The sequence below is a fragment of the Acanthopagrus latus genome, chromosome 24 (genome assembly GCF_904848185.1).
Source record: "Acanthopagrus latus isolate v.2019 chromosome 24, fAcaLat1.1, whole genome shotgun sequence".
NCBI lineage: Eukaryota > Metazoa > Chordata > Actinopteri > Spariformes > Sparidae > Acanthopagrus > Acanthopagrus latus.
Genome location: NC_051062.1, coordinates 6692543 through 6704864, shown reverse-complemented (window position 1 = coordinate 6704864; position 12322 = coordinate 6692543). Strand labels below are relative to the sequence as shown.

At 42.5% G+C, this 12322-nt stretch overlaps 3 protein-coding genes across 10 annotated transcripts in view; 2 read left to right on the top strand and 1 right to left on the bottom strand.

The window, feature by feature from the left end:
* Positions 1-8949, top strand: part of LOC119015479 (metalloreductase STEAP3-like) — a 154378-nt gene extending 145429 nt beyond the window's left edge. For 3 of the 7 annotated variants that reach the window (XM_037091508.1, XM_037091506.1, XM_037091505.1), the window contains 7 exons: positions 184-254; positions 1020-1079; positions 1192-1434; positions 2656-2922; positions 3048-3575; positions 4862-5026; positions 7033-8949. In XM_037091508.1, coding sequence (XP_036947403.1) covers positions 1207-1434; positions 2656-2922; positions 3048-3575; positions 4862-5026; positions 7033-7320 — 1476 coding nt within the window. In that variant the 5' untranslated portion in view covers positions 184-254; positions 1020-1079; positions 1192-1206 and the 3' untranslated portion in view covers positions 7321-8949. Of the gene's footprint in view, positions 1-183; positions 255-374; positions 443-1019; positions 1080-1191; positions 1435-2655; positions 2923-3047; positions 3576-4861; positions 5027-7032 lie in introns of those variants that run through there. The other 4 variants (XM_037091509.1, XM_037091510.1, XM_037091507.1 and 1 more) reach the window with 4 other exon arrangements.
* A 128-nt stretch (positions 8950-9077) lies between these two features.
* On the top strand, positions 9078-11186 carry LOC119015489 (acyl-CoA-binding protein-like). Its single transcript, XM_037091530.1, has 4 exons — positions 9078-9623; positions 9882-9999; positions 10347-10409; positions 11063-11186. The coding sequence occupies exons 1-4, from the start codon at positions 9618-9620 to the stop codon at positions 11140-11142; spliced, it is 267 nt and encodes an 88-aa protein (XP_036947425.1). The 5' UTR covers positions 9078-9617; the 3' UTR covers positions 11143-11186.
* LOC119015480 (secretin receptor) overlaps positions 11140-12322 on the bottom strand; it is a 7810-nt gene continuing 6627 nt past the window's right edge. For both annotated transcript variants that reach the window (XM_037091512.1, XM_037091514.1), the window contains exon 14: positions 11140-12297. In XM_037091512.1, the coding sequence (XP_036947407.1) occupies positions 12112-12297 (186 nt within the window). In that variant the 3' untranslated portion in view covers positions 11140-12111. The remainder of the gene's footprint in view (positions 12298-12322) is intronic.

Here is a 12322-nt window from a genome sequence, read left to right as displayed (position 1 = left end):
TTTTGTGCTACACTTAATTCTGGTGGTTGACTGTCTGTCTTCCTCTTTCACTTTTACCCCATCCTTTAACTCAGTTTGTAACCCCTGTCCTGAACAGTGTGTATGAATAAAGTTTTGTTCCTGCATTTGTCTCTGTCTTTCTTTTCTTTATCTCCTGCACACATGTGGGGGCGTGGCCACCAGGGCGGGGCTTCAGCTGCTGCGTCATCTTATCAGGAAGAAACGCGGCAGTTGAAGTCGAGCCGAGTCGCGAGGTGAGTACGTGACTGTAAATAAATCAAAAATATCGCTGTAAGCGCTGACAGAGCCGGAATTTATCAGCGTGAGCTGTCATTTTATCAAAATGTCCGTGTGTTTTTGCCTGCCACGTCCTGTTTGCTGAGGACAGTAACTTTATCCGGAGGTAAAGTTCCCACGAGTTCAGCCAAGGACAACAAGCAAGGTGGTCTCGAGAGGCTTTCTGGGTTTTGAAGCGACGATCAATATGGATTTCTGTAAATTTAATATTTTAACACAAAGCGGCCAGCTTTAGTGAGGCATACGGCACAACTTGAGACTGTTTCTGAATAGTGGCGGCTCTTCGGCTAATTCGGCTGACAGCGCGATGATTATCAAAGGAGCACTTTTATAAAATTGCCATTTTTGATATTTGTACTGCTCATGTAAGTCTCGCACAATACCCGCATATTGTATAATGATCTTAAACGGTGTGTGGTGGTGTCGTGATTAAGTTTTGTATGAAAGGCATACTTATTTATTGCGTGGAGTTGGCATAACGGCATCCGATTTTCCGGCACCATTTGATACTTTGTTACTGTCTTCAGGCTGTGTAAAATCCATGTATGTTATTAATGGACGACCACTCATTGCTTTGACAATGCAGAGTTACAGATCTAGGACATGTCAGTTGAGACACAGAAATAATAGGGATCCTAGATTTGTGCTCCAAAAAAGAGCAGGCAGACAGTCACAAAGAACTAAATGGCATATTTTCTTACTGTGAATCACTTTTATCTTAGGTTCCATGCTGGATGAATTTCAAACAAGGCTCTACGGTGTATATCTAACAATCAGTGTCTGTAAGTAAATAACAGCCTTTCAGCCTCTTTTCTGTAACGTAACTGTACAATTTAGGAGCTGATTGAGGTACCGTGGATGTAAATAAACATAAACCATGTCTTTAATCTCTAGGTTTATCAGGTTATTATGCCTGATGAAATGGCGAGTCCTTTAATCCGAGGCAGAGGTGAAAGAGGAGGCTCCAGATGTCTTGAAGCCTCCATGTCCGACCCTGGCGCTCCGGTCGTTGGCATCCTGGGCACGGGCGACTTCTCCCGCTCGCTGGCGAGACGGCTGGTGGCCTCCGGCTACCAGGTGGTGGTGGGGAGTCGAACCCCCAAACGCGCCGCAGCTCTGTTCCCCGAAGAGGCCGAGGTGATGCACACAGTGAGACCGACACCCACATTCACACTCAATGTGTAATTGGTGTTTTTGTTTCACCCCCTGTGGTGATGATTATATATTTACACTGAGCTTATCTACTAGGAATAATGGCTGTTGTTGTTAGCCTGAATAGATGCCTTAGAAATAATCTTGTGGTATGGGAACAGAATAAAACAGTTTTTTAAATTCAATTTTTTTAAAGGTTTCCCTTTACGTCATCCACAAGGATTCATAAAAATGCTGTTTTGTCAGCATGAGCCTTTATGAGAGGAGAATTTCTGATTTTGATATCTTCAAAAGCTATTCATCGATTTTATTTCTGGCCTTATGAAAGGAAATGTGATAAAATATGTACTTTAATTCATATTCTAAACTTCTCAGAGCTGCATGTAGCGGCAGTTTTCTGATGACAAGGTCCCAGTTTCCTTTTAACAGGCATATAATGCTTAGATTTTGTAATGTAACTAAAAACTAATGTCCTTAGCTTTGAGTACGTTAAAGCTTTGAGAACCACTGGTTTAGCTAAGCATAAAAATGGGAAGCAGAGAGATAAAAGGAAAACTGGTCCAAAGTTAAATACAGGAACCCACTTACAGTAATAAACACATCATATCTTGTTTCTTCAATCTGTACAATAACCTAAGATGTAAGAATAAGGAAACAGTCAACTTATTTTAGCATAGGAGTTGAAAGCACAGGGAAACAACTAGTCACCAGGCATGCTAGGTGCCTTCACATGCTTCCATGCTTTGTGCACCAACTTTAAAAGCCTGAATTTAAAAAAAAAACCCACTAAACTGTGGCCCTCCACCCTTGTGTAACCTGATTTAAGGTTTATCGGTCATTTACAGTACTGAGGAAACTACTGGCACAACAAGCAAAATAAAGATTTAGGTTAACAAGGCAGCCATGCTCGCACCAGACTTCTCTTGTATGTTTGCTGTCCTCAGAGAAACCATATTTAGTAAAAAGTTTTGCTCTATATTTTCCCTCCTTGTGATCCATTAATTCCTGACAGTTTGAGATCCACTGAGCAAAGCCAACTTCCTAACGTCCTGCTAGATTTAGCTTCATATTTAGCGTGGTATCAGTCTTACCATCCAGTTCTTGGCAGCAAAGCAACTGTGCATTTCCCAAAATGTCAAACTGTTCCTTTAACTCATGATACATTACCACTTCTGGTCTAACAGAATTCCTGTCTTTGTCTTCCAGGTGACATCCCAGATGGAGGCAGCTAGCCAGGCGGACCTGGTCTTTGTCGCTGTGTTCCCTGAGCACCACTCGACGCTGGTGGAGCTGAAGCCGACACTAGCTGGAAAGACACTGGTGGATGTCAGCAATGGTCTGAGAATCAACCTCGATGGGCCTTCGAATGCCGAACTGCTGGCAGACCTGTTTCCAGAAAGTAGCATAGTGAAAGGGTTTAACACCATATCAGCCTGGTCACTGCAGATGGGACCTCGGGATGGAAGCAGGCAGGTAGGATTCACCTTCTGCATTTTGTAGCAACTGCTCACCTCATATGAAATGTGTTTTGGGGAAAAAAGAAGATAAAGGAGAATCTCTGGACAAAACACCGTCTTTGTGTCATCTCCTCTCTCCAGGTTTTCCTGTGCAGTGACAGCAGCAAGGCCAAGAGCTCAGTGATGCAGCTCTGTCGTAGAATGGGCTTCATCCCCGTCGATATGGGGCTCCTCTCCGCTTCTCTGGAGATCGAAAACCTCCCCCTCTATCTATTCCCCTCCTGGCGTATCCCAGTCCTGTGCACTGTCGCCCTGTTCATCCTCTTCTACCTGTACAACTTCCTACGCGACGTCCTGCAGCCCTTCGTCACAGCAGGGAAGAGTGTTTTCTACAAAATGCCCATTGAGACAGTTAACGTCACTCTACCCTCAGTAGCCTTGGTGATGTTTTCACTGGTCTATGTACCTGGTCTGTGCGCTGCTTTCCTCCAGCTGTGGTGGGGCACCAAGTACAACCGCTTCCCTAAGTGGCTGGACGGGTGGCTAACCAGGAGGAAGCAGTTTGGGCTGTGTAGCTTCCTTTGTGCCGTTCTGCATGCCGTCTACAGTATGTGTCTTCCCTTGAGGAAGTCTTTCCGCTACAAACTGCTCAACCTTGCTGTCAAACAGGTGAGACAAAAAAAATAAGCAAGTCTTTTCTATTGAGTCCTCTTTAATTTGGTATGAACTCAGTCAATGAGTACGTTATCAGCCTTGTTATCAAAGTTGCTGTGCTTAGACTCAGTGCTGAGTCCTCCACTTAGACTGCATTCATGTTACATGATAGATGATACAATACTGTGGCCCTGCAAGGAGCACAACAGTTTTAAACTTGATAGAGTTCTGCTTCCCACAACGACCTCCAACCGTCTCTTCAAACTTGAGAAAACACTGGTCCCTGTTAACTGTGTGGGGAGCAGGCAGATCAACTTTCACATCATTTGCTCCAACATTTAAAGCTGTCTTTGTCCCATGTGTATAACCTGAAACAAAGTTAGCCAGCTAGCTATACTGAATAAGCTCAAACAACAATTGCACGAATAGCAACACTATTGAAAAACAACACAAAACAGCAGCACACACAGAAAAAAAACAATTAAACTAAACTGGGGTTCCCCTAGTTTAAAGGGGCAATATATATGAGTTTTAGTTGAAAAGTGACCTAAAATTATCAACAACATAAGAATAAACAGCAGTTTTGACATTATGCTGTTTATGTATTGTGGTGCAGAGACATCTACTGAAGTTAGCATGCTAACAAGCTAGCCCCAGCAGCATTATGGTCCAAAGCTCCTGTGCTAGCTGCACAGCTAACTAAGCTAACCAGCTAATGACAGCTGTAGTTAGCAGCAGTTAGTGGTTACTCTGGTGAAATGTTGAGCCTTTTTTTTGTGTGTTAAATGTGAGTTTGACAGGTGGCCAGTTCTTACATATTGCGCATTTGTAATTAGAAAATAATAGATGTGACATGAAAACATAATGTTGCATGTTTTCTCACACACATTACAAATTCTGGCAACTCTAAGGGGACACACTACTTTTTTCACAGTGATAAGTGGTTGATGACTGTCCGCTATCGGCCCAACCCTAGTGGCTATGTATCACTCAAGCTTCCTGGCACCGTCCTCATCCCCGTGAGACAAAAACTGTCACAACAGCAACAACTCCTGTAGATGAGAGAGGTCGAAGCAAGCTGGTTGTGTGCCAGACAGAAATGAAAAGTACCTTAAAGCTCCAACAAAAACAAAACATTACTCCTCACTCAGTCCCCAGCAGCGTTATCTCGTAGTATGAAGAACTGAAAAACAGTTTTCTACATACCCGGCTCGCCGCTTCATGTGTAGCGCATGCCGAAACGGAATCACTGGCGGTGGAAGTCACATCGACGACTCTGATGTTTGTGATGTGTTGTCCAGGTGAAGGACAGGGTGGAGGACTCATGGGACAATGCCGAGGCGTGGAGGATGGAGCTGTACATCTCAGTGGGCATCATGGCCCTTGGGTTGCTCTCTCTGCTGGCTGTCACTTCGCTGCCCTCAGTGGCCAACAATGTCAACTGGAGGGAGTTCAGCTTCATACAGGTACACACACACATACACACAACAGAGGCAGTGATGTGCTGAAGAACGAGTTTTTATCCCTCTTGGACAAAAGACAGGCGGGACGAACGCAGAGCGATGATTGAGGACGCCATGACAGTTGACACGTAGCCAGATGCACGCTATGTCTCCTGGTCGCTCACATGGTCTCACACATACAGACGCCGTGACTCCAAGTGTTTGCAGCTGCCCCAGATTTGGCATTAAACTTGGGCTGTGACGAAGCCATCAGGAGTGCTCTGACTCAGTCGCACACTTCCTCTCCGTTCCTCTTTCCTCCTCTCTTCTCCGAGTTCCCCTACCGTGTTCTCCCTTTCTCATGGACTCGCAGTCTGCCTGTGCTGCCTTTTCCCCTTTCATCTTCCCCGTTAAACTAATCCCGTGGCCGTCAGATTAGTCATGACGCCGACAGCCGGGCGATGAAAGGCAACTTTCTGCTCAGCACATTTAGACCTGCTGCAGGACAGTTTATTAATGCGTTTTTTGTGTATTTTCGATGTGTGTGTGTTTGAGAGAGAGACAGAAGAAAAAAGCATTCAGGACAATGCTCATTACCAGTTACTTCTTGCTGAGCCCTTTGTGACACCAGAGAACATAACAAGGTTCGGTGAAAGTGTCGCCTGACTCGCTGTCTGTCACCACAGTTTGATTTTCTCCATGTGGGTCCATAATATAATGATCACACCGCACACCACCAGTCAATGAGTTACCTGTCCGTCGTTATGACTTCATATTTACTTCCTTACAAACAAGAACAGGCAGGTGCATGTGTGAGAGAGACATAAATTGATTGCAATGTTCTCATTTCTTCTGAGGACCTATAGTTATATAGTGTACAGCACAAATAGTGGCCACTGCATTACATACAATACCACATATTGCAAACATGTGACAAGTTTCACTTTTACGGAAATGGCAAAATTAGTCTTAAGTAATGTGCAAATCTCAGACCTGTAGAGCAAATGAGTAAGTTTAGTGTTTCAGGTTCAGACAAACAAATTCCATGACAAGAATCTATGTAACAGTATTTTCCTACACCCCCCCAACCATCTGTGGCTCTCAGCCCAAAGCTCATTTGTTTCCATTGAAGACGTAAATCTTCAGAAACAAGTCAAAAATAAAGTTATGCATTTTTGTAGACTGATTTGTAATGAGTAACAGTGCTAACAGAGTGGTAGTCTGGTAAAAAAGCTTACAGGGTGTCATTTTCATTATTTGTTTTGTTTATCATTGTTGTGTTATGAATGTACAATTACATTTTTCCTTTTACAAAAAGGCTACACTCTCAATCAGCCAAAATTGAAATCGAAAAATTGGAGTTGGGCAAGAAAACTCCAGTTGGTGTAATTTCAAAATTCTCTCTGTACTCGTGGAGAAGGCCTTAATGTAACAGTGCCACCGTCAATGTAGTTCCTGCTTTGACTAGTAAAAATGTCTGCTGTGAAAGAAGTCTGTTGTTCGGGTACCGCTCGTTCATTGCAGTGCTCAAGAAAAAACACAGAAATGATTCTGCTTTTGCGCTCAGTCTATTTATTCCTCTCAAAACTTGGAGGATTTCTGCTGCTCCCCGTCAGTTATTTGAAAGCAGTTCAACAAAAACGTCATCACTCCAGTCAAGTGGAAATAATTTGGTTCCGCTTTGCACAGCGTGTGAACGAGGAAAGACGAGGCTATTTTTAACCCCCGGCCCCTACCCAAGTCAACCTTGGGAAGTTTTTCTTTTTTTTTTTTAATTAGTGGGCCCTTTAGGTAAATTACATGGCACAAACACACACATGCATACACTAGTGTGGTTCATTCAGGTCACGAATGGTAGGTCAGTGTGTTCCCTCGGGGTCTGCCTGTAACATTATGAGCTAATGTAGTGGACTTCTATGAACTAAAGAGGAGTCAATTCAAGGGAAACAATGTGGGTCATGATATATTTGGAGAACTGGTGTTTTCACCACTTGACTATTTCACCATTACCCTCCTCTCACCTCCTGCAGTCCACACTAGGTTACTGTGCCTTGTCCATGGCCACCCTCCACACTCTCCTCTATGGCTGGGACCGCGCCTTCGATCCAGCCCAGTACCGCTTCAACCTGCCTCCCACCTTCATACTGGTCCTGATCCTCCCCATCACGGTTCTGCTGGGCCGCCTGGCTCTCCTGGTGCCCTGCGTGGCCATGCGGCTCAGGAAGATCCGCCGCGGCTGGGAGAAGAGCCGGCACATCCGCTTCACGCTGCCGGACAACGGCAGCCACAACGGGCTGGAGGATGTCAGCCATGTGTGAGAAAAGGCACAGAAAAGGTGTAGAAGAAGAGCTCCTTTCTTGTCTGTGCGGTCATGAAGATAACGCCAGACAGCCACACTCGCACAGAGGATAAATGATTTATACACTCTTTGAATGTACTGATGGTTCATCTCCAAGGCTCGCTGAGAGATTTTGAACAAATTAGCTGGTAGTTCTTCAGAGATATTTATGGTAGTCGATTAGTCGATAGTCATAATGCACTATGCATCGTTAGTAAAGAGTATGTAGTTGGTAGCTTTTGATTTTTACTTTAATTTATTGTTAAGTGTTATTACTCTGTTTGAAGCTTAAACCAAGTACTGAACAATATTAGCTTCTGGTTTAATTGATGCAAACCAGTCTCTGTTAGACTTCAAAATGAACCTGCTGAAGACGTCAAGACTAAAACTGAAGCAGCACAACTGGGTTTTGAATGTTCAGTACTTTTTGAAATAAGATTTCTTCACTCTAATCTTCAGAAGTAGACTTCCTCTTGGCCTTTGCATTCCGTTTTCTTCTGCATGCACTTGAAGACTGCAGCCAATTTTTGTCAGCCAGCCTTCACCAGAGCCTATCCTTGTATTTTGTCCATGTGTTACAGACATAGTTTCATGTTATTTATATTTGTTATGAGGTTTTTCACTAATGTGACATCAGTGTTTTCCTCTATTTCGACATTTTATTTTAACAATACTTTGAAAAGTGGATATGCTGTCAAATTATTGATGCAGGAAGATGGGTTTCTCTCTTTTAAAAATCCTAAAATTATTAATATCTTTTCTGAAGGAAAACAACTTTATTATACATTATCAAATTTGATAACAAGTAATAACTTGGACACAAAGAACTTAGGATGATATATCCAGATTTAACCATTGTACGTTTACCACAATTATGCTATTTAGACGGGAATGCAACCCAGTATTAGCAAAGATAAATTTATTAGAAAATACATTTATTTAACACAACACTGATAATAGTTTACCCATGGTTCCTTGTGCAGCCATGCCAGCAAGCTAACAGCAAACTAGTCTAGTCCAACTGCACATGATTGAAACATAACGTTTAGGGACATGGTGGATCTTACTTCCCTGTTTCTTCATACACGTCCCCCCCACTAATAATTTCCCGACAGTCGCTTCCCCATTGTGGTGTTTTTGAACTCCAACATGTCAACTGGATACTGCTGCTGCTGTGGCTGCCGCACTCAGCAGACATGTTGGTTTGCATTGTGTAGCAGACAATAGAAGTATTTACACAATTGAAAAAAAAAACACTGGTGTTTTTCCTTTTATTGGTTACTATATTTTTTGTGGTGTACAAAAATGGCCTGCTGATAAGCACTCATTAGTACATATCTGATTTAAAAAGATAAGAATAGATAAGCCTGAACTTTCTGTATTCATTATGATCAAACACCAGTTTGCTGCATTTTTGTGTTTCGTTATGAGTTTGCATTCTCTGAGATTTATGTGTTCTTACCAAAGATGATTATCTGTAAGCTGATCAATGATTTTCAGTCTATATTTAAATGTTCATAGTATGGAAAATCTCCAACAACAAACGCATCATTGTATTGATTTCAAATTGAAATTTCTAGAACATTGAATAAATCACTTTTCTACTGCCTTTTGTATTTCATGTCTTAAATATTGCGCAGGTGTTTTTATTTTTTACGTGTCAGACTCACTGGGTTGACCAAATGTATTAATCAGCTGCATGTTGTTTAAAGAGTAAACTTATGTCCACAGTTACTAAATCAAATCGCAGCTAAAAAGTATCTTAGGTTGACCCAGAGCCTGCTACAGGAATAAACCTATCATCTTATTAAATGTGTGAATGCTGCCATCCTGTGGTGGATGGTGATATCTACATTGTCTCCCAGAGCCATGTTTTATTAATGCTGCTCTGTGACAGCAAATATTAACATGTTCATTCCATAGAGGTTTCAATTTGGTCACATACTGTCTTCATATTCTTAAAAAAACTGATCAGTATCATTTTTACAGTCCTGCACTGTTACCTGTCCTCTGCAACCTTTGTCAGTGTGTGAAATCGGTTTAATTTAGCCAGAAAACATCATGTCAAACTAATCTGAGTATTATTATACCGGTTCCTCTGAATGGCACACCCTCATAGCCTCCTGCTGTGGAAGCTACCTCCCACTGTAGTTACCCGCTGACACAAACCCGTTGCTGCAGGACGAGTTGGACGAGGGGGGGGCGGCTGAAAACTGGGAAGGGAGTTGAAACGGCAGCAGCAGGAGCAGCAAGGTGTGTCTGTTTCTCACTGGCGTCATGACTGTAAGTACTGTTGAATTTCAGCCTCCATTCAAACAATGTTACATCAAAGATTTATGGTACTATTGAGTTGTAATTGTGTGTGCTGACCTATCAGAGTGTGTAGAAGTTGTTACAGTGCAGGAATCTCTGCTCAGCTTCATGTGTATGTAAATGTACTGATGAGGCTGGTTGTCTGAGTCTGAGTAATTCTGGATTTTTGAGACATTTTAACACTTGGACAAGATTTCTGTACCAGCTTTTCTCTTTTCATCCCACCAGGAATCATTTCAGAAAGCGGTAGAGGAGTCGAAGGTGCTGAAACAAAGGCCGAACAATGATGAGTTAAGCGGTTTATACGGTCTCTATAAGCAAGCCACAGTGGGAGATATTGACATAGGTGAGTTTTTTTTCAAGGTGTTTTTTTTTAATAATTTGACGAGTTAATGAGGAAGTGATGTGTCCTTGGTTCTGTTCAGCACTGGAACAAAGAAAGAACACTCACTAGGGTGCGGTTGAAGCAAAAATGAGGTCCAACAGGTTGTGTCATAATGGTAATGATGTCCATACTGTTAAGTTTATACATAGCTGTTGATTATTTTCCATTCAGAGAGACGGACACATTGTCTGGCCCCTGTTGTTTGTAGGACTGTTGCTGTTTGGTTTGACAGTTTGAATGAGAACAAATAACAATACTATGAATCTGTTCAGAAGCCCTAACAGTGGTGGCTGCTTTCACATCCACAGATCGTCCAGGGATATTCAACATAGCAGGAAGAGCTAAGTGGGATGCATGGAATGTACAGAAAGGTAAGAGTTTATAGTACTTAAAGAGTAACGCTGCCAATTTCCCACATTGCAGTGTGTGTGCCGTCATTGGGAGTATTACTGCATGTGTAAACAAACTAACTAATAATAATAATAAAATATAAATGTGTATATATAGATGTAATCTGCCTCCAGTGATGTCACTCTAACTTGCATTGTGGGAAATGTAAGCACCAGGTTTTGAAAAGCAGTCCACTGGTTTATCACACTCCTAAAACACTCCCCGTGGACAGTCGATGCAGCAGAACCAAAAACATCACCTTCACCGTCTTTCTTTTCAAGACCCGCTGCCTACTTTACCCACAATGCAACTCAGCCACTGGGTGACATTACTTGTGGCATGTTTTATCTGACTACATGCAGCTTCCTCTGGAGCCACAAAAGGCTTTCTACCACTCGCTCACATATGCAGTAGTTTTACGACCTGTAAACACACTTGAATGAGTTGAACATTGATGCAGTTGAGCATTAAAAAAAATAAAACAATCTGTTAAGGACAGTTTAAAAATTAATACTAAAATTAAAAAAAAAACTAAAACAAATTTGTCACCATGTCTAAAAATAATTAAATAAATAAATAAAAAAGCAGAAATTAAATGATTGTGTCTGGTCTGTTCCCATCTCTAAACCAACAGGATTATCCAAAGAAGAAGCGATGGCTGCCTACATTAAGTTGGTCGAGGAGCTGAAGGCAAAATATGGAATCGATTTGTAGAGTTCCTCTAAATGCACTTTATTTCTTGCCAGGAGCATTGTTGTATGTTTGCAATGTTGACTTGAAGCTAGAGCCAGCAGGGGGTTAGCTTTACATAGCAAAAGTGAGAGCAGGGATCATCCCTGGCTTGTCAAAATGGAAAACAATCTGCCAACCTGCTTTTTTATCACAGTCAGGCTTGCTGTTTCCCATTTCCACTCTACACGCTAAGCTAAGCACCTGCTGTCTCAAGCTTCATCTGTAGCATACAGACATAAGACTGGCATGGATGTTGTCATTTAACACTGCCCAAGAAAACAAATAAAAGTGTTTTTCTAAAAGAAAACGAAAAAAGGCAAACTGTTCCTTCAAGTGCAAATACAATGCATATTTTCACACAAAAAGTTTCAACACTGTACAGGACGAGCTATCAAGGATATTGTTCTCTGGGCCTCAGACTTTGCTTGTTTCTGTTGTTTTCCACGAAACAACAAAGCCAAAACCCAACAAGTTAGAAAATGAAAATACAAGGAGAGCTGTCCAAAACAGTTTCACTGCTAACTGACCATTGAAATATTCCTTAGTTGTAGCAAGGTGGACCTGATAAATTAAAAATTAGGCTACTTTTCTGACCATCGGGCCGGTTCTAGGCACTGAATGAGCTTTTTTTTTAAGTCAGTCCAGTCTGGCAGCAGACGTTCAGGGTGGGGTGTTGACTTGGACTGTTGCAGATTTAAGCTTACATTACACACAGCTTTAATTAGTAACAAAGATTAACCTGGTAAGAACCAGCCTTTTTTTTGGGGGGGCGGTGTCTCTACAGTATATTTTACATCCTTATGTCATCAAATAGAAACACTTCAGGATTTAGAACACGTAAGCTGCAGTTGTGGACTCGTTGTCTATCAGCGCCAAGCCAGACTCCATTATGCATTGACAAGGAGAGAGAGAGAAAGAGAGAGAGCGCAAATGAGCCAATCCCAGCTCGAATCACATCTCCACGGTATCCATCGGGAGTCCACTGGTCGCCGGGCTGCCTGGAGGGCAGGGCAGCAGTGAGACCTGCGTGTGAGGAGACCCGCTGTGGCTGATGGAGCCGTGATGCTGCCTGCGCCGACTGGGGAGGTGCCGGGTCAGCCTCCATCTCCTCCACCTCCTCAGAAGCTCGTGCTGCACCTGGAAATGTACACGCCGTTGAACC